Source organism: Talpa occidentalis, unplaced genomic scaffold, assembly GCF_014898055.3.
Source record: "Talpa occidentalis isolate TD23 unplaced genomic scaffold, MPIMG_talOcc4v2.1 talOcc4.7, whole genome shotgun sequence".
In the NCBI taxonomy this organism is placed as follows: domain Eukaryota; kingdom Metazoa; phylum Chordata; class Mammalia; order Eulipotyphla; family Talpidae; genus Talpa; species Talpa occidentalis.
This window is the reverse complement of record NW_023605083.1, coordinates 20,325,284-20,352,877: the sequence shown is the minus strand read 5'-3', so window position 1 is coordinate 20,352,877 and position 27,594 is coordinate 20,325,284. Positions and strand designations below refer to the sequence as shown.

The following is a 27,594-nucleotide window of genomic DNA, read 5'->3' as shown; positions in this document are numbered from 1 at the left end:
CACACAATGGAATACTATTCAGCATTCAAAAAAATAAACAAATGTCATTCACAGCAATATGGATGGAGCTGGAAGGAACTATGCTCAGTGAAATAAGTCAGAAGGAAAAAGAAAAATATCGATGGTTTCACTTATAAAAATATAGGATGTTCTAAATACAGGGGAACCAAATAAGATATCAGGGGAAAAATAATAATACAAAACACAACACAACAAAACAAGACAATTATAAACCAGAGACATCCTGCAGTGGAGGGGGAGGGAGAGGTATTGGAGGGATGGAAGGACGGGTATAGAGACCGTGGTGATTGTGCACGGGTGAATTGGTAGAAGAATTTCTGTGGGGACTATACCTGAGTGGGAGAAAAAAGCAAAGATGACTTAAAAATGAACAATGATGTAAACTATATATAATTTTTTTTTTAAAGTGAAATACTCTCCATGTGGGTAGCTAAAAGAGAAGCTGAGGACTACAAAGCAATCTGAAAATGAAAATCCCCTTGGTCTTATAGGGCCAGATGACCTGGGACATATAATGGAAACTCTGTCACTAGTGGCAAAAGCTTAGGCAAGTAATTTGACGTTTCTTGGACTCTGTTTTTTTCCTGTGTGAAATGGGAAAATAAGGTACTTCTGAAATTAACTGGGAGGGAAAAGCACTAATGCATATAAAACACTTAGAATAGGGGTTCTCCAGTTGAGAAGAATGATTATTAGATGTTGATTGAGGGTTCAATATACTATTATCACAGCTAAAAAAAAAAAAAAAAAAAAAAAAAAAACCCAAGAAGTTGTGCCTATATTTGAACATGGAATGGAGGACATGTGGGAAAGAACATAAAAGAGAAAAAGGGAGCAGAAATAGTATTAGGAAGATAAAGGCAATATAAAATAATGAAGCCCTTATTAAAAATACTTTACTATAGTGAGATACAAATATAATCCCTTATATTAAAAAGCAAAGGCAACCAACTACTTAGTCTTGATAATATGTTTTGGTAAAAATTTCCCAAACACTGTATGTAATTCAACTATCTTCAACAAGGAAATGTTGAATAACTGTGATAATGTAAGACCTGGGCACAATAATTTGTAGTTAGTCCATGCCTTCTAAGCTGTGAAGAGTTATGTGATCTGCACATATGTAGTGAAAAATGCTAAGTGTGAAGCTATTTTATGAGAACTCAGAGACCAGAATGGTTAATTTGTCCTCTGGGAAGAGGAATGGGAAGTGAGCTTAAAAGTCTTCTCCAGGGTTTCAAGTCAAATATCTACAAAAGGAAACAATGAATTGCTCCGTCAAAAAATCTACCAGAACTGTTAAATTCAGTAAAGAAGCATGGTACAAAATCAATATACAAATATTTGTCTTGATACACTAAAAATGAACATAAAAAGGAATTATGAAAACAATCCTGGTTAATTCTCTCACCCTCCCGCGCTTCTGACTGTACCCAGTGCTTATATAAATAAATAAATAAAATAAATCTTAAAAAAAAAAACCAAAAAAAAAAACCAATCCTATCTGCCATTGCATCAAAAGAATAAAATATCTGGTAATAAATTTAAACAAGGTTAAAGGCATGCACTGAAAACTGTAAGACATTTGTGAAAGAAAGTGAAAAAGATGCAAAGACATAGAAAAATATCCTGAGCGCATAAGAATTAATGGAATTAATGCCCATATTACCCAAGTGGTCAACAGATTCAGTGCAATCCCTATCAAATTCTAATGCCATTTTTCAAAGAAATAGAATGAACAAAGTCACAACTGTATGGAAACACAAAAACTGAATAACCAAAGCAATCTTGAGCAAGAGGAATAAAGCTACAGACATGTTTCCTGACTCCAAACTAAGGTGCAGAGCTACAGCAAGGAAAACTATATGTGATCTGTATAAAAATAAAGCTACAGGGGGCCTCCCTGGTGGCGCAGGGGTTGAAGTCAGCACTATCAAGCTGTCGGCAGCCACTGTGGCATGAGTTCTACCCCTGGCCAGGGACCTAGCCAATGGCGAGGCAGACCTCTCCTGTCTCACCCACTGCTCACCTCAGCAGTGTATTTCAGTGGATCTGGCTGTTCTGCTTCCCACTCCTTCTCTGGTGAATCCTCTCACATCCCAACCGCCCCCCCCCCGCCCCACAACTCTGGCCTGCACCCCAGTTCTTAATAAACAAGCAAACAAAAAAAAAATAAAGCTACAAACCAGTGGAACAGAATACAGAACTGAGAATGTCAGTTAACTTAAAACATATGAGACAAAAATATAAATCTCTTCAAAAAAGGATATCAGAAAAACTGGACAGCAAAAAAATTTCATTGCACCACTATGTCATCTCATTCACAAAAATTAACTAAAAATGAATTAAAGACCTAACTGTATGAGGAATATAAAAATTAAAAAAAAAAAAAGACAAATGCTTTAGCTAACAATTCAAAAAAATAGACCTAACTGTAAGACCTGAAACCATAAAACTCTTAGGAGGAAAGACACTGTGCACAAATGGCATATCATTATGTTGTTTACCTGATGAATATAAGTTAGTTGTACTTCAACAAAAATTTAAAAACTAAAAACTTTTGCTCTGTATAGGGTATAATAAGAAAGCCCTCAGAACAAGAGAAAATATTTGTAACTCATATATTTCACGAGGCTACTATTTGGAACTACCTTTGTAACTCAATAAGAAGATATGCAATTGAGTTGAAGAATTAACATGATTTGAATAGACATTTCCCCCCAAAAAATATATATATGGTCAATACACATATGAAAACATACTTGATAACAAGTATTTGCAAAGAGGTAGAGAAATGGGGCATTCATATATTGATGCTGGAAACGCAAACTGGTAATGTTATTTTAATTTTTTAAAGATTTATTTATGTACACAAGAACTGGGGTGTAGGCCAGAGGTGTGGAGGGTGAGAGAATTCACCAGAGTGGGGAGCAGAACAGGCAGATTGACAGAAATACACTGCTGAGGAAACAGTTGGTGAGTCAGAAGTGGTCTGCTGCAGCATGTGGGTAGCTCCCTGGGTGGGGATTGAACTAGGCAGTCTGTTTCTCCAGTTTGTCTGTTGACACTATATGCTGTGCATGAACTGGCAGAGACCTAGAATTGGTCCTTCCTCCTAAAGCTGTTGAATAAGACATTCTCTCCTTTAGAAATGTGGGAGTCCTTAACCTCCTCCTTGACCTTCCAAGGACTCATCTATGCTTATTACACAAGGTAATCCTTAAACTTTTCCTATCATTGATTGAATTTCATTCATAAAGTCTCTTTTTAATCTGGTACATTTACTCATCGACAGAAATTATGGGAAAAACATGAATTTTCTTTTTCTTTCCCTATTCCATCCCATCCTTTTTTTTTTTTTTTTTTTTTGTCACCTATCAGACTTAATAGAAAAACAAAGTGTGAAATATTCCAGACTGGAATTTTACTTGTCCATAAAAAAACCAATGAAGCACCAATACATGCAATAACAAGTGAGCCTTGAAAACATTATGCTAAGTGAAAAAATCCAGCATGATTCTAATCATATGAAATATCCAGAATAGGCAAAATCATAGGAAGAGTGAAGATAAATGATTGCTTAGGGCTGGGGAGGGGGAAATGAGAGCCTCTGCTAATGGGTACATTAGTAGAGGCTAGTTTGAAGTAATGAAAATATTCCACTGAACTGCATACTTTGAAATTTTTTTTGGCATGTGAATTTTATGGCATTTGAATTCTATCTTAATACAACTGGTATTAGAAAATAAAACTCCTCCTTTTCACAAATCTGTTTGGCAGAAGGGTTGGGTTTGTTACTATTTCCTCACCACAGAGAAAAAAAAATCCAACTACTTCACAAGAGAAATCACATGAAATACAGTTATACATGCCAGAATATTTTTGTGTGATTATTTGCAATATGATCATGGTGATGAGTCCTCTTGTATAACTCAGCTATTGTGGCTTTATGTATATCCCTTCCTGTTTATAGATAGACTTTCAACTAGTATTTCTAGAATGCCACAGGAACAGCTGTTATTAGAATGACTTTTCTCTGTCACTATGTCAGGAGAATTATGCTCTTGAGGTTTAACATACGTGTATCAAAGATTCACACTGGTCAGGATGCTGACAATGGGGACATGACTTCTAAACAAATGCTAAGACTTCTTGCCAGACACCTGAGATTATCTATCGGTGAGCACACATGATTTCCCATAGCTCAGGGTATGCCGTATCTTTCTCTCATTGTTTTGAAGCTGCTAACAAATTTCTTCCACCAACATACCTACTTTTCTGTTGTTTCAATACACAGCTTCTTTAAAGCCTCAGGCACAGCACTTTCAAACGTCAGCTACGATTAGCTCTGCACATTCATCTTTGTTTCCTTAGTTCTCCTGAATCATCTATATCTCTCAGAGGTGAGTTCAGGTGGCTTAACGTTACATAGTGTGTGTGGGGTGGAGGCAGGGGGTGGTAATATGTAGTTTCTGAAAATAACTCTTTATAGCTATCTTATTTCTCCTATTTGCTGGCAAATTTTACTTCATCCCCCCAAGTAGCTAAGCTATAGCCTATACCTTGTTTATGATCAGCAGAGGGTAAATTGCATTAAAAATTTTATCCATCCATTCATCCATGCTAGTTTTCTGGGACCTCGACTTTCATTTACAGAAATGAACGAGGTGTATTTTAAAATGCAATGCAAATATCATCATGCTTTTTTATCAGCAAACATTTTCACCTTTCCCTAGTTTGCATTCCCATTACTTTACACATAACTGTGTGTATCTATATTGAGATCTCTATTTATATCTGTATGTGTATATATGTGTCTGTTTAAATTGCATTTTTGCCATTAGCTACATGAGGACATTTCCTCAATGAGTCCAAACTTCCTGTTTCCCGACTTTGTGGCCTAACTCCAAATGAAAAAGTTTCATCAGTGATCTCCATAAACAACTCGAATGCATACCAAGCAAAGACACCACATAATCAGGCACAATGTCTCTCAGATGCCTGCAAATAAGTTCACATGACAGAGTACAGCAGATCTTCCAATAACATCATGTCAAATAACATTGATGTTGATGAGGAAAAAACAATCCCATCTGCCACATAGCTTAGTTTCAAGTTGGGTTTCCAAGAACCTATTGAGAAATTACTTTACAAACTGGTCAAATTAGCATTTACTGATACCAGCAGGTAAGAGAACCAGAAATCTACTTACATGATGCAAAAACATTTGCTGAAATTAATAAAAATAATTTCCAGCGTTTCAGAATCATACAAAAAACTTGCAATATAATGAAAGGTCCTCCAGAGTTATGCAACACTAGATGATAAGGCATGAAGCTGATTATACCCCAACTCCTCAGCTATCAATACTTGAAGCACATCCTGTCTGTAATAACCTCTTATATTTTTTCCCCTTGATCTAACATATTATACTGAATGTTTGGACTGTATGACAGATTAGTCCTTATAACAAAGAAAGTGGGGAGAAGGTGGGTTCAATCAGGAAAAAGGGGACACTGGTATGGTGAAGGATAGATTTGGACTTAGAGGTCAACCTAATATAATATACACACGTTAATTGCCAAAGATGACCATCTGAAACATTATGGAATGCAATTCTACAGAAAAAAAAAATATGCCTGGGGGAATGCTTTAGGATTTGTAAAATAGTCTGCAAGTATAAAGTAATGTTATTATTAGTTTTTTTTTCTGGGGGGAAAGCTGCTGAAAAAGAAACATACCACTATTTTGTTTGGGATTTGCCTTGTCATTGTTCAATAATTACCATTGCAGGTAGGATTTCCTAGGAAAATTATATTACTTTTATTCTGATGTATCCTTTCCACCCAATGCTCTGTAAAAACAGATCATGTTTTTAGAATTGACTAAATAATTCTATATATCATATGGGATGTGAAAGAAAGTTATTATAGGAATGATTTGTGATGCATGCTTTCTTTTCTTTGTTACATAATTTCACACTGCAATCTTATTTATCTGTGTCGGAAGCCATGTTCTCTCATTTTAATTACTCAGGGTACAAAGAATATTAAGAAATTATATTGACTATACATTTATAAATAGGAATAAATGCAATCTAACTATCTTTAGTGATTTGTAAGTAATACTTCAGAGGAATGCAAGAACCTGAAGACATAGGTTGAATATTAAAAAGGTATGAACACTTACATATAATCTAAGCGGTGATATGGAGAATATTGTTTTGTAAAAAGGTTGTATCGGCTCATGAGAACTTGTGGAAGAACATCAGATTTTTTTTCTGCATTTCATTTTACGTTCATATTATTCTGGCATGCATTCTTGTTATTCCGAGAATAATATATGTGTGTGTGTGTGTGTGTGTGTATGTGTGTGTGTGTGTATAAATTATTTATTTTTTTTTAAAGATTTTTATTTACTCTTACAAGAACTGGGGTGTAGGCTAGGGGGATATGGAGGGGTGAGAGGATTCACCGGAGATAGAGTGGGTTGCAGAACAAGTGGTTCTACTGAAAGACACTGCTAAGGGGAGCAGCGGGCGAGACAGAAGAGATCTGCTGCACCATGTGGGTGAGGTCCCTGGCCAGGGATGGAACTCATACTGCAGTGGCTGCTGATAAGTTTGAGAGCACTGACTTTAACCCCTGTGTCACCAGGGAGGCCCTACATACACACATTTTTTTAAGAGAATTCTTTCATATAAAACTTGATCCCAATTTTAAGTCTGAGTCTGCATTCTTTATTTCATATATAAATATATATACACGTGTGTGTGTGTCTGTGTATGATCATGTACATACTGAATTTTGTGTTTAGCCATTTTTCCATTTTTGATACAAACATCAACTAGCATGGGCCACTCGGTCACCTACTGTCTCCAGGGCGAATATATATCTATATAAAATCTTTCCTACTATTGCTAATACAGGCCTCAATTGACCAAAAAAGGCACCTGTATATTTATAAAGGCATTTACTAGTCCAAGCAATTGGGGAAAAAAACAGCCAATCAAGAACTACTCAGCTCCTTTCCAGCAAACCTTCTGTTTGATAGAAAAACAAATGCTCACAGCAGTTCTTACCTGCAGTGTACAACCATCGGGCCTGCATCAGGAGGGTTACAGGTTTTGACTCTTCGTAAGAAAGCTAGAAAAGGTGTAGGGTGCTCTGGAACACCATGATCAGGCCATGCGGTAAATTGGAATTGTCTCACTTCTCTCTTCTCGCTCGAACCATTCTGTGAAGTAGGAACACTGGCTGAAATTCTGCTGTCCAACCTCAGACAGGATGAGCAGTGATATGGAAGGGGTAACAGGGCACACTCTTAATTCCTCCCCTCCCCCCGTATCTTTTGGGAGGACACACTCTTCGAGATCTAAACTGCAAGCTATTTGTCAATGACAGCCATTTGCTCAGGAAGACAAAACTCTTAGGTAAAAAGCATTACATTTCTCAAGTTTAGCTATGAGGAGAGCTTCAGCTATATTTTCCAGGAGGAACTAGTTCTTCTTCATCTATCCTTCATTTGCTGAGACTTAGTCCAGAGCAGCAGTTCCATATTTACTGATAAATTGCCAGACAAGGAGAAAAATTGCTTAGTGATAATGGGAGAATTATTTCATTCTTCACTGTTGCCAGTAGAATCAAGATTTAAGCAAAACCTGAAGGTATCTGATTTCTCAAAAGCACCTTTCTTTCAATAATGAGAAAAGGGAGGGGAAAAATAAAAAGCAAACCTTGTAAAGTGCAAATGTTCGAACACAGTATGTGGCCAGCTCCACGGTGTCCAGCAGTGTCACTTGGACCAGCCCATGGGTTTCTGTGCCTCTGCTGGGCCAATACTGGTCACATTTCACCTAGAAGAAACAAGTGACATATTCAGGGCAGACGTTCATCAATTTCTCTATTAGCTTTACTTTGAGTTGCTATTGGAGGAAAACAGCTTTTTTCTGCATTTCATTTCATGTTGATCTTTCTCTGGCATGCATTCTTATTATCCCAATGTATGTAAATGACTGCTCTGATGCCAATATAAACCACATTTTTCAAACTGGTAGGAATATGAAGCAGTAACAGATTCAATTTTCCTGGAGAAAAATAAATTGCAGATTGTTGCTGAGTAAAATAAGGAGAGAGGTATTTGAAACTTTAGAGAACTTGAAAAGAAAACACAAATTTATTCTGGGATACATGTTATGAATCGCATCGGGGAGATTACACTCAGGCATTTAAACTACATGGTGACATAGTTAGTGTTCATCCATCAAAGTTTAAAAGGCACAAGCTACTTCATCTTGAGCTATCACAATTTTCAAATATGCTTGTTTAAAGAAAACGAGAAATAATTTGCAAATCTATCAAAGCATAATAAACAACATAGCATATTTAAAATACAAGATAAATGGTATTTGTATCCAAACAAATTAAATCCATAATATCAAGGGGAAAAGAGCTGTTTAAATTTTTTTCCTTTATGAATAGTCTCAGGGGATCATACACTACCAATGCAAAGTTTAAATAATATCTACAACTTCTATGTGGAGTTGAGTAAAAGCACGTAAAAACTATTCAACCCAATTACTTTAACATGCAACAAAGAATAATTCCAAGAGTGCAGTAAGCCTTAAGTTTACTGAATGGGTCCTTTGGGTATTAAAAAAGCATTAAAAAGTGAAAAAGGACAAACATAGTGCTGCATTTTCTAGTAAGGCCATAAATAGATCAGAATACATTTACCCTTATATTTCCGTTTTTTTTTTAATGGGAGCACTTATTAAATAAGACAAATTATATGCATTTCTCCAGGTAAAGAAATCTAGTATAATTCGATATTTAGAAGCAAGCCTTCTACTCACAAAAGAAAGATTCAAAATGTTACAATCTCTGCATTTAGACAAAAGCAATGAGGCATCATTATCGTAGACAACTAGGTGCTTTTTTTGTCCAATGGAATCACTACACAATTATTTACTTTTATGTTGAATAGAAGGATCAGTAGCACTCTGAAAAATATTGCAATCTTATGTTTCACAGCTATAGCATCTGCTTGTCAAAGGACTCAGCCTCATTCTGTCTAGATATGTACCTTCTAAAAAGGCAGAGGGAGAGGTTTATCCTCTACACAATTTCCTACACACTAAAAAGGAGAGTAACATTTTAACATACAGTATATGATAAAGCAGAGATGGAATTCACAAAATTGACTCCTGTGGTTTTATTTCAACTATGAGACCAAATAAACATTAGCTATTTCATGAAAAATAAACAAAAGTGGCCCGCAGCGAAATAGCAAATTTACACTTACTAAGATATTTTAAATATACTTGCAGCTTTCCTAGATGCATAAAATATTCTTTACTGCTTATTTCTGTAACAGGTTCTAACTCAAAGACAGACAACACAAGGGACAGACCATTTCTTAAGAACAGTGATGTAGCCTAAATAGGGTTGTGTGCTTCTATGTGTTCTCTGTCCATCTATTAAACCTCAAGTCATGGGCCTCCGTGGTGGCCTAGGGATTAAATGCTATCACCACAAAGGCCTAGAGTTTGATCCCTGATCAAGGAGCTAACCCCCATGGTGCAGCAGACCTCTCCTATTTCGCCTGTTGCTCCCCTTAGCAGTGTACTTCAGTCAATCTGCCTGCTCTGTTCCCCACTCTGTCTCTGGAGAATCCTCTCATCTTCACCCCCCAAACCTCTAGCCTATACCCCAGTTCTTCTAAGCAAGAATAAAATCCTTTAAAAACTTAAATAAATTAAACAAGTCATCCCTGAATTCACCACAGCAGCTCCACCTAAATAGAGCAAATCACAAAAGCCAAAGGCTCTGATTCAAACCATGAAATAGATGCCAAATTAATGTCCTCTTAATACAAAAGTAACTTTGGAGGCCTCATACTGCAACATTTGACAGAATGCCAGCAATATGCTACATTAAAAAATTGAGAAACTCAAATATTATTTAACCGTTTCAGCTGGTGATGGTAACTCTTTCAAATAAAAACCAAGGGAAAAAAATAAATCACTAGGATGGACACAAAAACAGCAAATCAATTCCTCGAAATTGTAAGGTGAGTGTAATTGTACTTCAAAGTCTGGAAGTGGTTATTCTCAGATTTTTAGAGAGGTAAGATGAAGGAAAGGACTATAGCTCATCCTTCATGTGACCGTTGGAAAAATAAATCACTATTATTTGATCTTCCATCTACAAATCTTCTGCAACCCCAAAATGGAAGAAAAAGTAAATTTATACTAATTATTCTCATACTGGTTGTAACAAGTTTGAAATTGCAACTATTATTGCTCAGCTAGACTCTGATCTCTTTAGAGAAAAACATCACAAAACATTACTAGAAATAGTAAAGGTCATGAAAGCTTTCATTGAAATTTTTAGTCAATTTAAATAAAGCACTTTAATCTTACTCTTATGAAAAAAAATGTTTAAAAATGTTTTGAACTCACCTACAAAAATTGGAAGTATTTTTTAAAGCACATATATTTCAACATATCTGTTTTCTCTAAGGAAATATTTCACGATGACAGTTTATGAAAAAAAAAAATGTTACGAAGGTGCACATACACTCACGGGCTCAGCAGGGGGATGAGAAGCGATCCCTGGCTTATCTGAACAGCTACAGCAATTCATTCTTCCCTCAGCACCTTCTCCCCCACCTTACTCTTTGACTAGCCTTCACTGGTTCCATCTGATTTCTGATGACTTAATCTCAGGGATTAGATTTACTTATTAATATTAAGACCTTCATTTTGAGTGATACACTTAACAAATTTCAATGTTGGAGAGCAAGTAAGAAGTGTAGTGAGAAAAGAACACAGGAGAAATGATTCTGCTCATCCTCTCCCCCACCTCACTAGTTCATGCAAGTGAACAGCTCTATTTTCCTCCATTGAAGTGTTTTTTGACGACAGTCCTGTCCCCAACTTTTTTTTCTTTTCCTGGAAGTAAATCTCAGAAGGTATTTCTAGACAGGATAACTACTTGTTAGAATTCATGCATAAAGCAGAGTGTTAGTGTTGAGAAGTGCAAGAGGCTGCAGTTTGAAAAAAAATACACACACACACACACACACATATACACATAGACTAGAAGGCAGGAGATACTGGATTTGAGTTCTGTTTTTTTTTTTTTGCCTTTCCGATTTGAATCTTGTTGTGGAAGATGGGCAAGTCTTGCTCGTCGACCAGTAACCTACTTTTCTATTTCTAGGATCAAAACCTGAAAGCCCTCATCTTTAAAATGGGAATGAAGGCCTCCCTGGTGGCACCCTATCAGATGGTCTCAGCACTATGAAGCTATCACCAGCCACTTTGTCATGAGTTCCATACCCAGCCAGCGAACTACCCACATATGGCACAGCAGACCTCTCCTGACTCGCCCGGTACTCCCCTCAACAGTGTATTTCAGTAGATCCGCTTGTTCTGCTCCCCACTGTGTTGCTGGTGATTCCTCTCACCCCACGCACCTCTGGCTTACACCCCAGTTCTTGTATGCATAAATAAAAATAAATCTTAAAAAAAGGGAATGATACCGCCTGTATGACAAGGTTACTATTGTAAGGCTCAAAAATGAAACTAAAACCAATGACTGGCATAAAGAGGCATTTAAGAGGTAATAGCTATTATTAATTACTAGTCAGATTATATGCTCAATTTGGGTGGTTGTTACAAACTAAGTCATTTCAAGTGTGAAAAAAGGAGCATGTCATTATTCCCAGGAGATAGTTACTTAGGACATTCTAGGTGCTACACAAATTATTACTAATGACATAGTTTGAACTTCTGGCAGAATGTGGGGGAGCTATTTCTACCATCAAAAAGTAAATACCCTTCTGTGGTAAGTTTCATTTTTCCATAATTATGGGAAGAACACACTGACCATTGCTAAATGTATGCTATGGAATTTATTTTACTTTCTTACACAGAAAACTATCAAAAGTTGATTGATGGAAGGATAAAACATATTTAAATATATTTGAAAGAAAATTTGTTACTAGAAATAATGTCGCAGGAGTTGATCCAACAGTTCTGCTGATTGTACATCAGGGAAATGCTGTCCTTCTAGTTCCATTTTACTCCACAGGGCTTACCTTGCATGTGCCTGGCAAAAAGTAGGTACTTATCAAATAGAAGCCAACTTTATAATCAACTACACCATGGTCTAGGTTGGCTTACTTTAAAATTATCTCAGACTTACCAGAAACAAGACCTCCTCAAATTATCGAAGACCTAGTGAGCGTGGCAGCATGGCAAAGCACCAGAACTTTCAATGTAACAAACCAGTACTTCCAAAGTATCACAGTTTCACTAAATACAAAGGCATCTGCCACATAATACTTTGAAAAGCCAGCCTAGGGCCAGGATATTTAGCCACAGAAGGATTTTGAATGGACAATAAATGATCTGGGAAACCTATAACTGTTACTGAAACTGGTATAGTTTGGGCAGAGGATTCTCCTATAAGGAATGAATAGCAAATATGCTAACCTTATAGTACAAATCAAAGTTGTTACTGGGAATATGACAATATTAAAGCTCACTTACCAAAACCCATTCAATAAGGGGGAATGTAATAAAAGGTTTTACTTAAATACGAGGATATATTTTACTGGGCAGAAAAACTATGTGCAGATCAGTTTATTTCTCCAGGTTGTACTATCTCTCTTGGCAGTTTTTAAAATCAGATTTAATACTTGATTTCCACAATAAGGACCAAGATCATCTTAATAATTCCATTGTCTTTTAGCGACAGTGTTCTTATCTGCACTCAATAATTGCTACATCTGTTTTCTTTACCGAGAACCACTTTTTAGTAAAGAATCAGAAGCATAGGAATACCCAATATTAGATCACTCTAATATACATAATAAAGAATCTACCAATGAAGTATTAGCTTGGCATAAACAAAAGCATGGAAGTTGGAAGATACTATTCCCTAAAACAAAATTATGCACTATAAACCTTCTTAATTGGTCCACTAAAGTTTTTACTTTCCAAACCGTTTATTAATCTAAAAGATGATATTCATTTGTGCTAAAGACTGAAATATGAAATATAGATGTCCCTTAATCCAATCCACACACAGAAACCTAATCTCCTATGCTATGATACCAGCAGTGGAGTCTTTGGGGAATGATTAAATCAAAGAGGTGGATCTTCAAGAATGGGGTTAGTGCATGACAGGAGACCACAGTGAGCTCCTTTGCACTGTCTACCATGCCAAGAGTCAATCAGAAGACAGTTGTCTGTGAACCAGGAAAAGGGCTCTCACCAGACACCTAATTTGCCAGCACTTTGACCTTGTCCTTGTCAGTCTCCAGAACTGTAAGAAGTAACTTTCAGTTGTTTATAAGCCATGCAGTCTACAGCATTCTGTTTTGGCCACCTGAATGAACTAAGGCAATGTGTCTGTCAGAAGATAACACAGGGGGATGTACTCAACCTTTCCAATGACTTCTCTCATTAAATCAATAGTCATTACATCTCAACTCTCTGGCATTTTGTTTTAACTAGAGAAAAATGTTTAAATTGCCTCTCTGTCACAGCCATGTAGCGCCCAGATATCAGCTCTTCACACCTGGTTTGGGCTCTTAGTGTTTGCACCTTAGTCCCACTCACTCTGGAATGAGGTTGGGTGTTCCACGTAGCCCTACTGCCACCTCTACACCTGCCTTGGTTTTCTGAGTCGCTGTCTGTTGGCACAGCAACACTCATGCCACTGTCACTAAGCAATATCATCAAGTGACTTAAAATTTCAATATAAAGATCATTACTGTGTGTCAGAACTGATGCATTTCAATATTTTAACAATCAGTACATCTATACCAATGCACACCAGTGGAACACCTATCTGGTCTGGACAGAGAGATTAATCCATATATCTCAAAACCTTACGAATGACCCAATCCAGCCTGAGAATGCTATAACCTGGATGCACTTAATAAGGAAGCCTTTGCATAAAGTAAACAGCAGTACTTGCCTTTCCTCCTCCCTGTTCAACACCTTATTTAGGAACAGATACCCCCAGATCACATTAATGGGGCTATTTCAAGTGAGACTCGCTAGGCTACCATTCAAAAAGGGGAGGTGGAGTGGGAAAACAAGATAGGACATCCAGAAAATGAACAAACAGTAAGCAATTGGTGGATTCTTTCTCTTTATCTGACACTGTGTCTACTGACAAGAGAAAACCAAGTGTATGGAAATTTCTAGATAAGGACCCAGACATCCTTTAGGTTGCCAACATGGGCATCATTCTTTTGGTTGCCAGTGTCCTATTTATATTACATATCCACCACTTTTCAAAAACTATCCCATACATCACGCAGCCTCCAAAGGCAATGCCTGCTGCCGTTCCTATAGTTGCTTAAGGAAAAAGCAGTTTCTGTTGCCCTAGATAGGCTGCGCTTAAGGCTGCAGTTTGAGAAATTAAATGTTCAAGGCCTTTGGCACTTTCAGTCCCATTTGGAAAAGGACATGGGCCTGGTATTTGGAAAGCATGTGCTCTTCATTAAACTTACCGAACCTTGACAAACCGGAGGGGCCAAGAATTATCTTGCCACTGGCTAAGGTTGGGCCTTCCAAAACCGATAACGACAATGAAAGCAATAACACTGCCATTTATAATCTTCAATGGGATTCTGCCAACTTTTAACCCAAAGGACCTCAAGATTTGAGAAGAATGACAAGATTTGTTTTACTGAAAAATAAGAAAACATTTGACCAAAATCTCCCTTTGGCTATTTACTGCCAAAAACCTCCCTCTTAGCAACAAAGTCAATGTGAATATGCCTATATCTCAACTTCACTTTGTTGGAAGATATTGACAAAGGTGACATCCAAAGACTGGGGAGGATATAGGAGGAGAAGTAAGTGGCCATTAGATCATAAGTGCTCTACTGGCCAAATATCAATTCGCTCTATTCCAATTTCCTAAGCTATTAACACAGTGTAGTTAATGCTAGTTCAGTCCCTTTGGCCTCTACAGCATCTAACTTGCATTCATTAGCACAAACAAAAATTAATGGAGCAAGAATCTTCCCATTCTCAAGCCTAAGATAAACTAAAGTTATGATGCACAAACTATTTGATCTGCTCTGGAAATAAATGCCATCAACTGGTTTGAGGGATTCTTTATTTTGGAATAGAAAATGGGAGTTAGATATTTTAGAAACCAAGTACAAAAGTCCTACCTTCTAATCGTTCACTTGGACGACAGATCAGTGTGGCCCACTGCTCAGTCAAATCATGTACCCCTTGTTGAGTGTCAAAATTTCACTCCTCATGCTCAATATTTATAGCACTAAGAACACCACAATAATAGCCAGTAAGAGAATCTATTCCCCCTGTAAATCTTAAAGGACAATAGAGGCAACAATGAGAGTCACCTAGCGACCATGACAGAAGGCAGACCAATGAGGACAAGTGACATCCAGATGGCCATTAATCTGGATTAAACCATTTCAGCTTCCACCACTAATAAAGGCTGCTCAAGAATTTGTGAATCATGAGGTTTTATACATTTCCTGCCTGTGCACCTCAAATGGGAAACAAACTAGAGGAGAAACAGCTAAATGCAGACAGAGGAAGGGGAAAAGTGGACAATCACCCACTAAATAATAGAGCTTTTTAGCCCAGGAATCACCTTGGCAAATCTTAGCTAACAGAATCCAATTCTTCAAGTGAGGCTGCCAACCATGTGTCCCAGTTGCCCACAAATGACACCCTTGGAGTAGAAATCCTAGCTGCGTACATTTTACTTTCTTACCAGTGCTTCACTTTTTCCGAACTTTTTCCCTCCATGTGGTTGCCCAAACCAATTCATGTGCTTATTGGCATGTTATGAAACATGGAAACAATTAGAGACCACATTCTAGGGCACAAGAATGACTTGCTACAGAATCAATGAACTACACAGAACTTGAGAAGATCTGGCAAGAAAGATGGAAAGTGTGGAATAAAACCCACTAACAGTATCTCATGTCACACAGTACATTCTAGAAGGCCTTAAATTAATCGTGTGTATTTTCAGGCAGCACTCAGACGTTACTTTTAAGGTTCTAGGTCTTAGCCTTTAGTTTCTCTGTATATCCTAATGAAATTGATAAAAATATTCAACTTATGCATATTCCTTCTGGGTTAATAACTGAATATATACCCAGTTGAAAACAGTTATCTTTGTTAAGTTTGGGATTCTTTCAAGGGCACCTTTGAGAGGGAGTAATAAATAGCTCTTAAACAGCAACGAATCTAAGTTTTCAGAAGCTCAATTTAAGTCTTAAGTTTTATCTAACATCTGCAAGGCCTTCTTCACCTATTCAAATGCTCAGAATGGTCAATTCTCTCACAAAAGGCCAGAAAATTTCAAACACATGCTAATGAACCCTGTTGCCTTTTGCTTGAGTATGTTGTTCTAACTCAGCAAAAGTTACAAGAACTACTGCTTTATCAACCATAGGAGAATAAAGAGCTCTGAGTTAGCCAGACTTAGGCAAAACAGAACACTGGAAAGCAGAGAAGATGGTTCCTGAGGGGAGAATTTCCTGGCATCATCAATTTTTAAGAAGGGGAGAGAGAATGCAAAAGGAACCAAAAGGGAAATGTGATGTCACAAATATATTATCCTTCATGACAGTTGTTACTACATGTAGTTTAATGCCCTATTACTCACTTATATTGTATTGCTTCATAGGATTGCAGTGAACGCAGCACTCAGACTATTCTATTGGCTCTTTGCTAGACTGATTAACAAGCGCCTTTAGTCAGGTCTTCTTCTAGAGATTTTGCCTTGGAGAAAGGCAAGGTCAGGGGAGTCCCATGTTCTAGCTACACTCTCCTCTTGACCACAATAGATGTGCTACTCTGGGAACAGTGGCAGACTTTACCAGGTACAATGGCTCTATGAGCTTAGTCAGTATTCATTGTCAAATACAGAGAAACAGGTATGTTTCATCTGGGAACAAAATGTTATTTGGCTGTCAGTTCTAATTGTCGCAATGAAGACTCCAAAATCCCTCAACCAAACTATGATATGTGATCCTCAAAGAGTCACATTTTTCATCTCAGTGAAAACCCCTAATAATCCTTCTGTGTAATCAAAAAAGGAGAAATGTGAATTTGAAGTCTAGTCATTGTCACATGGCAAAGATGTGGTAAACTTGGGATCTAACCCCACACATTTGAATGCAAGATGCTCCCCCTTCTGTCTCATGAAGTCACTCCTAGGCAGGCGTGTGTGATTTCATGCTACCTTCTATTCTCTTTCCCTCTCTTTTTTTCTTCCCCACCTTAAATCTCCAGTTAGTAGGTATTTCTGCATACATCTAATATACTAGAGTGTTTACACACATTTTTTCTTTTTTTTTTAAAGATTTATTTATTTATTCATTCATTCATTCATTCATTCATTCACTCATTCAAGCACTGGGTACAGTCAGAAGCGCAGGAGGGTGAGAGAATTCACCAGAGCCAGAGCAGGGAGCAGAGCAGGCAGAAGGACCGAAGTACACTGCTGAGGGGAGCAGCGGGCGGCAGGAGAGGTCTGCGCGCCATGTGGGGCCCTCCTCTGGTGGCAGGGGAGCAGCCGGGGATTGAATCGGCGCTGCAGAGGCTGTGGGCAGCTTCACAACCCAGCGCTCAACCGCTGCGCCACCGGGGAGGCCCTACACACATTTTTTTTCTATATACCAAGGGGATGAATATTATTTCAGGAATCTGAGCCTGAATCAAAATAATGAAATTACAGAATTCAGCCCTTGGAGAGGTGATTTGTTTAAATTACTTGGACCACCTTCCTTTATGAGGGCAACTGCAGGCAGTTCCTAAGTAAAGGCAGGTTAGTTCACATGTCTACTTCGACAAGGTGGCTGCTGGGAATTGAGAATTCATTGAGTCCCAGGTCAGCCCACATAATAATCCACAAAGTGCTTTAAGTGTGGAGCTATTATTTCAGTCACAACTAACCACTGTATATAACATTGTTTTTATAGTGAAACTCAATCCAAGTGTTTGCATGAGAATCCAGGAATGTTTTCTCTTTCCTCCCTGAAACTTTAGGTGAAAGGGTAATTGCATAGGGAGAAAGTGAGGTGGGAGGGTGTGAGGGAGGAAGATGGAAGAGCAGGTGAATCATGTGGGGGTCCACTGCTCTGTTAGAACTCTCTATTGCCTTTGGCCATTTATTCACAAGTGTTCTAGACTGAGAGACAAAGGACTTCTGAGCCTGAAAGGTCAGAGCTCATTTGTATGATGAGATGGTTCATGGCTGAGACTCCTCAAAATTGGCTGATGCAGGTCATCACAAGTTTGGGTACAGACTGAACCACCCCAGAATAAAAATCACAAGACAGCCATTTCATTGGCTTCTCTCGGCCATTTAACAAAGGAGAAAGCTAACTTGCATCAGCAAAGAGTAATTAATGAAGGGAGCACACAGAGGTTCATTTAGTAACTTCCAAATAAGTTCCCGTGTCTGAGGTGGGGGGAAAGGTAGCCTGCAACATAAAGATAAACTGTAGGTATTTAAGTCACAATGCCTTCCGCCAAGAACTGCTCATTACCATCAGATGTTGCAGTGGCACTGGGGCCAGTACAACTAACTTTATTATTAGAAGCAATTAGGAAGAAAAGGGGCCGGATTTCATTTGGTTATTTCAAAATAAGTTTCTGTGCATGGTTTAATGAAGGCCTGCAGTGTCAAGATAAAATGTGTGTTTTACCGAACACAGCTTTTGCAAATGACTTCTTGTTACCAGCTGGTATCTCCAGGCAGAGAGGTCTGAGAAGGTTGGAATTATGCGCATGCCATAATACTTCAGCTGTCTCAGCTTCACAGGAGTATTAACGGGCAGTATGGTCTAGTGGTTAAGAACATGTACTCTGAAGCCGGATTGTCTATCTTCAAACCTTAATTCTTACCTTTGTAATTGAATGCCTTTGGGTGACCTTCTGGATTGTTCTAGGCATCAGTTTACTCATTTGTAAGTGGAGATCATAGACTTTATCTTGTGGGGTTGTGAAATATCGAGGCATCTAATATACGTTAGATAGTGTTGTAATTATTGGCCACTAAATCCAAGAATCATTTGGATGTGGGGGCGTGTTTCTGGTTTTTTTTTTGTTGTTGTTGGTTTTTTTTTTTTTTAAGAAAAGGCTTGCTTAATGGAGGAAACCTTGAGTCCATATGTAGAATAGATCTATTTATGTCTTTTCAATGATCTTGCTTGTAGAGTCTGAAACAGATACCTATCTTCAATCATGACAGTATTTATGCCAATTAATTTTAAACAATATTTCAATATTTCTGTGGACTTCACAGAATTTTTGTTTTGAAAAGATCTAATTGCTTCCTCCATTTACTAAGCTAGATGTATAACTTATCTTTTGATTTCTCACCTTTAAATAAACATCTGAGACTTTCGTATTTCCCTAAATCTGAGCTTCTCCCTTATAAAGCTCCTGCTGCCTCAACTTTTCTCTCACGTGCACATGTAGTATAAGACAACCTGCCATGTATTGAGCTTAGAAGGACATTTAAATAGCACAATAACTGGGACTTGGACTTTGACTATTTTTTAATATTAGAGACCATGTGCAGTGAAAGGGACCTTTCAGTGGTAGACTCAAGTTCTGACTCAAGTGTCCCAATCTGCTGTCACAGTGCTTTCTTCAGTGATTTTTTTTCAGATTTATAAACCAAATACTCAAGGTTAAATATTTATTTTTATCAGATGGCTACAATATTTACACATTCACTTGGTGATATGAAACAATCCTTACCCGTTATGTTTTAGTTTTGCAAATCAACGGTATTTAGCCAATGTGCCATGCACCATAATATTGGACCCATATGATGAATAAAACTCCTTTCTTGGACCTTAATAAGCAATGACTCCACCATTAAAATCTATTCATTTTGGAAAAGTCAAAACTAGCAAAATGCCCTCGACACATTTATATGTTTTCTCAGCTGTGTATTAAGTCACATCATTTTTTCTGGCTGCCCTGACTTAATTCATGCTAATTTGAATAATTTAAATAAGAGGCTGCTTCACAACATTTTAAGTCTAACACTATAGACTATGAAAATGAACAGTTGAAAATACTGGGTATTACATATTGGTGGGATTCTTTCCCAGAGTCTGTATGTTCCTGTTCACTCTGAGTTTTAGAAAAAGGTTCAAACTAGTATTTATTTTCTCGATGTCAACTTCCTTGAATATGACTTTTTCTTTGGTAAATCACAAATATATCATGAGAAAATTTCCTTTTTGAAATGTACAGAAGAATGTGAAAGAATGGTCTAATCAGAGTAGTTGATGCCCGTCTACAATTAGAGTCTGTGAGAAAGACCTTAGGGAAAGGTTAGATTCTGAACAACAGAAAAGCTGCAACATAGGGATTGTCCAAGGGAAGATTTTTAAAAGGGAGGACATGGATGTTTATTCTTACCCTGGACCGTTCTTCTAGTTTGGTCATCATAACGACTGTAGCACTTCGCTGTTCCCATATCATTCTCCAAAAGTCCCCGAATGTTTCAGGGAGAGATCCCTGTGTGGCGATATAGGCATTTTGTTTCCTATAGCCATCTATATAATTGGCATTCACATAGTCACTTCCTGGGATGCCTGTAAGACAAGAAGAGTGATTCAAGGAGGTGAATGCATTATAAGAGAAAACAGCCTGAGGAAAAGCCTAGTGACAATGTTATATTCGGGTTCCACATTATGTTAGAGGAATTTCACAATACGTTGAAGTATGGTTTTAAAGAGGCATGATCAGGATCATCATATTAAAGAAATGCAAGGTTTGAGGTGTTGGGGTATTTGTAATATATGATAAATTACCGAAGGAGTGAAAATACAACCAGGGGTCCACAGAATGCCTTTTCGCTCACATGTTGCCTGGTTTTTTTAATTGCATCAGCCAAATCTAGCTTGCAGAGGAGGATAAATACTTATCTGGTCACAATCTTCACTCATGTTCTTCCTCAACACCAGACAAAAACTGAATAAAATAATGCTTGAGTCTGCAAATGCAATTTAGGATGGAAGAGTGAAAAGGTTTTTGCCCATTTAGTTAACAGAGAAGTCATATATAAACTCATCTAATACAACTCTGGGAATATCTTTTACAAAGAGGAAACTGGGGTACACCGAGATTCAAAACCATGCTCACTGGTAGAGTGCCATTCATCTTTAGGCAGTCTATCCACAAAGTCTGTGTCTTCACCTCTGCAGAATAAAGCTGATTTCAATCTCCCGTGGTTACTTCATACAGGAACCTCTCCTTGGCTTATGCAATTGCTACCTAATTGGTTTTCTAACTTCTACTTTTGTCCTTGGATCCAGCATGAGACCAATTTAAAAAAAAAAAAAAACCATATTTCAGACACTGTAACTTCTCTTGCTCAAACCCAACAATGGCTTCCCCATATACTTCAAACCCAATCTCTCAACAATCTCAGTGCACTCGCCTCTTTGCCTTCTACACTCCAGCCTTTAGCCTGCCTCAGTTGGCAGGGGACATCACTCTCCCACCACCCCACACCCAAGAACACAGTCTCTTCAGAATAAAACACTCAGCTTCCATTCAGATGGTCTGTCCTTGGTAGTCTGGCATTTCAGATCTCCTCTGACAGTCTACTTATTGTGTGTCCTTGAAATATATTTAATTGTGAACTTGCTTATTGCCTATTTTGACTCTAGACCATGTCTCTCTTATTCACTTTTGCTATCCCTGGTGACAGAAAGTGTAAGTAATGTACACCAGTTCCAATATTTAATAAGTAGCAGAGATAGAATTGAATGCAGATAGTCTGATTGAAAGTCTAATTTTCCTTCATCATGATGCCGTAAAGTTTGAATTTCTTCCTGAGACAGTGACCAAAATGATTAAAGAAATCCAAGCTATTTCAGATGCAGAAGGGCAAGATCTTACAGCCTGGCAAAGGAAAAGCAGTAATTGAGGATAAGAGTTTCCTGTGAGAATCTAAAGAGAAGTTTAGGTTTATGCTGTTTAGACTCAACTTTTCAGTTCTGAAGGATGTAACTACAGAGAGACAGACTTCATCTCCAATCTAATAAAGCATTTTCCAATTGCCAGACTCAAAAGGGGAAATGATTTCCTTGGGAGGTATAAGTTGTGTATCCCAAGAGCAGAATAAGCACTTTACAGAGATACTAGTATGACAGAGAAGTAGCAACAGAACCTCTACATGGCCCCTTCTTGCCCTGGGAAAATATGAGGGCTATATTAATTTTTGAGGGAAAAAAAGAACATTTTCTTTATAATGGGACATATGTTCCCAAGCTAAAATTGTCATATTTCACTGATTGCCACTTGCAATTACTTTGACTGTTTTTCTGATTCCAGTTGTAAAACTGATCCACTCAAGTAAAGTAATGAAACTCAGATGGAAACCAGTGGGCCCGGAGATGAACACAGGGATATGCAATACCACCAGCATTAGTGAAAAGTCTTTTGAGCAGAAACTGAAATGCACGGTTGGTTGTAACATTATTCATCTATTACAGCTACTCAGAAAGCAGTTGGGGTTCTGGCAGCCCTTTGTTGATAAAGATCCTATTCTTCCCTGACACCAAATTACTGTAGATTCAAAGGATAGTTTAAATAAAGTCCTCAGGTTACAGTCACTGAGAAGCATGCACATCTACATGTCCACAGGATTTGGTTCAGAGCCAGCAATGGATCTATTTTATAACACAGGAAAAACCTACTTTCAAAATTCCAATTTATCATATAACAATATGAAAGCATTTTTTTTTTTTTTAAAGATTCTGAATAAGGCCCTTACTCAGTTACTGTCATACAGAAAACTTTTTTCCCAAGAAAATTCAAAATGGAGCTTCTGGGTTAATGACTCAGAAAATGCATCCACTGGGCACCCAGCCATTCCTCCTTATCAAGGAAAACAAATGTGTCTGAACAACGTGTCTGAGGACAGATGAGATGGATGTGAGACTCGTATCTAAAGGAAGCAAGTCAGACCCATTCAACTCTCTGGCATAAATTATGGTCAGTTATTATGTAATGAATTTCTATTTTCAGGTATTGTCCAACTTTGAATAACAACTTATTATTTTTTAGGGGGAATGGGTTACTATTGAATAATGATTGCACTTCCCAGTGATAAAAATACAAAAATATTGCTTAAAAGTAGTAGGCATTGGGGATCCATACTGTATCACCAAATACTTTAAGAATTGGGGGCGTGGGCCTCTCTGGTAGTGCAAGGGGTTAAGATGCAACCGATGAAGCTGTCAGAGGCATCTGCAACAAGAGTTTGATACCCAGCCGGCCAGGGAACAACCCACATGTCACAGCAGACCTCTCCTGTCTCTCCCGCTGCTCCTCTCAGCAGTGTACTTCTGTCAGTCTGCCTGTTCTGTTCCCTACTCTGCCTCTGGTGAATCCTCTCAACCCCCAGCACCTCTGGCCTGTACCCCAGCTCTTATATGCATAAATAAATAAATCTTTTAAAAAAAGAATTTGGGACATGATTTTTTACAAAGAAGAGAACTGATAACTGATAACAAAAAGTCAATAATGAATAGAACTAATTCTTAGGTTAATGTTATATCCTAAAAATAATGCTGAGACTCCTTTTGCATGTTGACACTTGTTTACAAGGCAGTAGTAATGGGAATAATAGCCTCCTCCTGGGACATTTCTTTACTCACTCTGAACAAAACAAATTTCAGGTAACTTTTCTCTTACAATGTTCTTTGTGGTAGAGAGGTGTGAGGGTGGGCACGTGTCTTAGAAGCTTCAGATTTAAAGGTGCCCTGTGTTTACAAAACCTATGCATGAAGATACATAACCTACGTAGAAAGATGGAGAAAAGATTTTAGAAAGGATGGTTGTTAACTCTGAAAAAATATCACCTGCTAGCTTTCCAAAATTTTAGGTGCCATGTACCTTACCAGTAGCTTTTGATGTTTCTGTGGACAATCTGGATAGACAATATTCTTTCACTTTTTTTGAGTGACCTCCAAGTGATGCATATTCATTTATTTACTTTTAAATTTCCTGCCTTATCCAGAAAATGATTTGCATGGGCTAATGCAACACTAATCAGAGTACACTATTAAGCCAAGAAAAGTGTGTGAAAAATAATTGAATTTGTATGGGACTTCGCTAACTCAAAATCTAACTTAGAATGCAGTTACTGAAGGAACATATTACCATAAATTAGCTGATTGCTTTTATTTTGTGGATTCAAGGAGACCTTAGCCCATACTATGATGACAGTGCTACCCCTCAGAAAGGACAGCACTTACTAAAATGACAAGAACAAAACAAAAATGTCTCATTATTGCCAAATTTTAAAAATGGCTTATTGAAGGAATTGTTTCTTGGAGTCAATTAGTCTTTTTTTTTTTTAGATTTATTTATGCATACAAGAGCTGGGGTATAGGCCAAAGATGGGTGTGTGTGTGTGTGTGTGTGTGTGTGTGTGAGAATTCACCAGAGACAGAGTGGGGAACAGAACAGGCAGACTGACTGAAACACACTGCTGAGGGGAGCAGGGGGCAAATCAGGAGAGGTCAGCTGCGCCATGTGGGTTGCTCCTTGGGCGGGGATCGAACTCATGCTGCAGAGGCTGTGGATTGCTTCATAGAGCGGTGCTTAACCCCCTGAGCCAACAGGGAGGCCCTCAATTAGTCTTAACATCATTGTTCAAGAATAGTGTAGCTCTAATAGCTTGCTCTTTCCTATGAATTCATGGTTTTACCTTTACATTTATAGAAGTAAGCATTCAGGATTTTCCATTTGTACTCTCTGATTAATACTCACATAAACTGTTCTAACACCAGTAATAATTGCTTTTCTTTCTCAGTCAACCTTTAAGTGAGAAAACTGAGGCTAGAACTTGGCTTCCCATCACAGCAGTATGCCCCATTCGTGTGGTAGTGTGCTTCATCAGCTCATGGTCTATTTTTCTTGTGGTGCTTAAAATTACTATTTTAGTTCTTTATACTGGGTCTTTGTGCTTTGGGCAATCTAAACATGGAGGTGTAGAACTCAAGTTTTTAATGTCACATGCACACCAAGTGACAGCAAATCGTTATTCAAACAGAAACAATTTTAGGTTCTTTTACTAGTTGGTCATACTTATCCCTTTGAGAAGAAAAATAAACCAGGGAGTGGACTTTGGATACCACTGTTCTTTTAATCCTCTGCAAAACTCTGGAAATATTATCATAAAGTCCAGATGCAAGGGCAATGCTTTTTTCTCCAACTCTGTACCGGGCTAAGAGCACAGGATTTTGTGAGGTTGCTTCATGTGTGTTTCAATCCTCATGGAAGAACAAGTCTTAGGAAGATAAGACTGCTGTTCGAAAGAATACCCATGACAAAGTTACTGAGGAATCCTTTAAGACACTCAAAGCATGTTGAAATGTCAGTGAACATACTCTCTAAGCTATTTTCTCATAACTAGGATGAAATAAATTTTATTCCTATTAATTTGAGGAGCACTAATTGGGTCATGTGTGTGTATAAAAGAAAAGAAAAACAAAAACAACTTGCTTTGCATTTGTTTTTTTAGGTCAATAGATTAATTTGATTTGAAAATATTGTCCGTGTTGAAAGAGTGTGTGTGATTATAAAAGGTTTATCCTAAAAGTCTCATACATAGATGTTAAGGGGAAAAGGAAGGCAACAAAATCACACATGCAATATTTTCCTAATGTGAAATTAAGTGATCATAAGGAAATTAAGATTGCTTCAGGGAAAGGCACATAGATCTTCTAAAGATTTGGGACAAAACTCAGCACTTGCGAAGAATTTAGAGAAATTGACCTGGAAACCAGGATTCTTGTCTAGAGCTGCTGTAGTTTGCTCTTTGACATTTGGACAGTTATTCAACTTGTCCGGAGCTCTGATTGCTTATCGGCTAAACAAGGCATGTTGGACAAATTGATTCCCTCGAGTCCTTTTGAGTTCTAAAATAAGATGTCTCTCTGTGGTATTCTTAACCTTGTATTCAGAATCTCCCGTGAAGTTATTTTAAGATAAAAAGAGGCTTTGTGTTTCTCAGATTAGGTAGGAACATGCTCTGATGCTCCCTCTTTCAAGCTGATTGCTATTGCTCCTACCTCTGATGTGCTGAGATGAGATTTTGGGTGAGACTGATATTTCAAATCTTGATTAGAACCTGGTGTGGCAAAAATAAAGAAATCAAGAGCAAAAGGAGGTGGTGGGACTAGGCAAGCAGGCGGTCAGTTCATGGGAAGGAAAGCTCTCTGTGGTTTGTGGAGGTGATAACGAGTTAGAGAAGCATTAGCGGGATGACCAAATTCTACCCATGAGTCCCACAGACAAAGTGCTGTTTCACTACAGGGCTGCAGGGGGTTCTTCACCTGTGTGGCTGACTCTGCTCCAACTCACAGTGTGGCATCAAAACCCAGGTACTTCTATTTCCTTTCACTCCTTCAGCTCTTTAGTCAAATTGGTGTCGAAAAGAAATTGTTCAGTTGGTAAACCAGTTTATTCCCTGTGTTAAGATAAGTCCTCAAGACCCAGTAGAGCACAAAAGCTGCCTTTTATTTAGTAAGTAATGTTTCTGCCTCCACTTCAATACACAAATCAAAAACATCCAACAATGAATTACTGGTTAGGAATTACGTTGCGATTTTTATGTTCATTTTGTCTGCTGACAACTGCAAAACTAGAGAACAGGAAATGGAAAAGTGAGATCTACTAAGAATTTACAAGTAAATGCATTTAAGTCCAAAGACACAGCCTTTTCCCTTCACTTCCACTATGGAAGCCACCTAGGACCGTATCTGAACCTGCAACTTATCAGAGAAAACAAGTGCTTCTTGTAAAGGCACAGGGCTTTTTATTATCTGCCCTGGTAACTGCAGTTTGGCAAGTTGCCTTTCACATTTCCACAGCACACAGAGCCTTTTTTTCCCCCGAAGCATGCCCTGTTGTTTGGACACTGCAGCTCATTACCACAGGGCGAAAATGGGGGTGTGGGTTGGTGCAACAAGTTTGTGAACCCATGACTCACTGTTCTAAGTCCTCTTCTCCTAGGCTTTCTATACGGTTTTCCACCATTATCTGAAAGCAGAGCTTTTCCACTTAATATGAATTGGAAGGTTATATTTTGGATCTGGGAACTCTGAAAAATATTGCATATAAATAAATGGTAACAGTGTTCCCAGACTCCAAAAATAACCTATCAGATCATACTAAATAGGAATGCTCTACTTTTGGAGAGTGGAAGAAACCGGTATCAGACTGCTGAAGAGGCTGGGTTTTGAGAGAGGCAAGAGGGGAGGGTGTGGGTGATTGAAGTGTCTTTCAGTGCATTCCAAGATTAGCTACGTGTTAGGAATTATCAGCACCTGATAGAGGTGAGAGTTAGGGAGCACTTTGCGTGGAAATAAAGCAGAGCTGTGACTGTAGCATGCCTTTCAGTTGTATCCCAGAGTTGTGGTCTATTTACCTTTTATCTGTTAGTATGAAATTATTGGATTTTATGCCACAAAGCAGTAGTCAGAATCAAACATGGATCATGAGGACTT

At 38.0% G+C, this 27,594-nt stretch overlaps 1 protein-coding gene across 14 annotated transcripts in view; it reads right to left on the bottom strand.

Annotated features, from left to right (window-relative positions):
* PTPRD (protein tyrosine phosphatase receptor type D) overlaps window positions 1–27,594 on the bottom strand; it is a 2,089,263-nt gene that overhangs the window by 46,059 nt on the left and 2,015,610 nt on the right. For all 14 annotated transcript variants that reach the window (XM_054689298.1, XM_054689299.1, XM_037494316.2 and 11 more), the window contains 3 exons: window positions 20,486–20,661; window positions 7,757–7,876; window positions 7,103–7,257 (listed from right to left, as the gene is read on the bottom strand). In XM_054689298.1, the coding sequence (XP_054545273.1) occupies window positions 7,103–7,257; window positions 7,757–7,876; window positions 20,486–20,661 (451 nt within the window). The remainder of the gene's footprint in view (window positions 1–7,102; window positions 7,258–7,756; window positions 7,877–20,485; window positions 20,662–27,594) is intronic.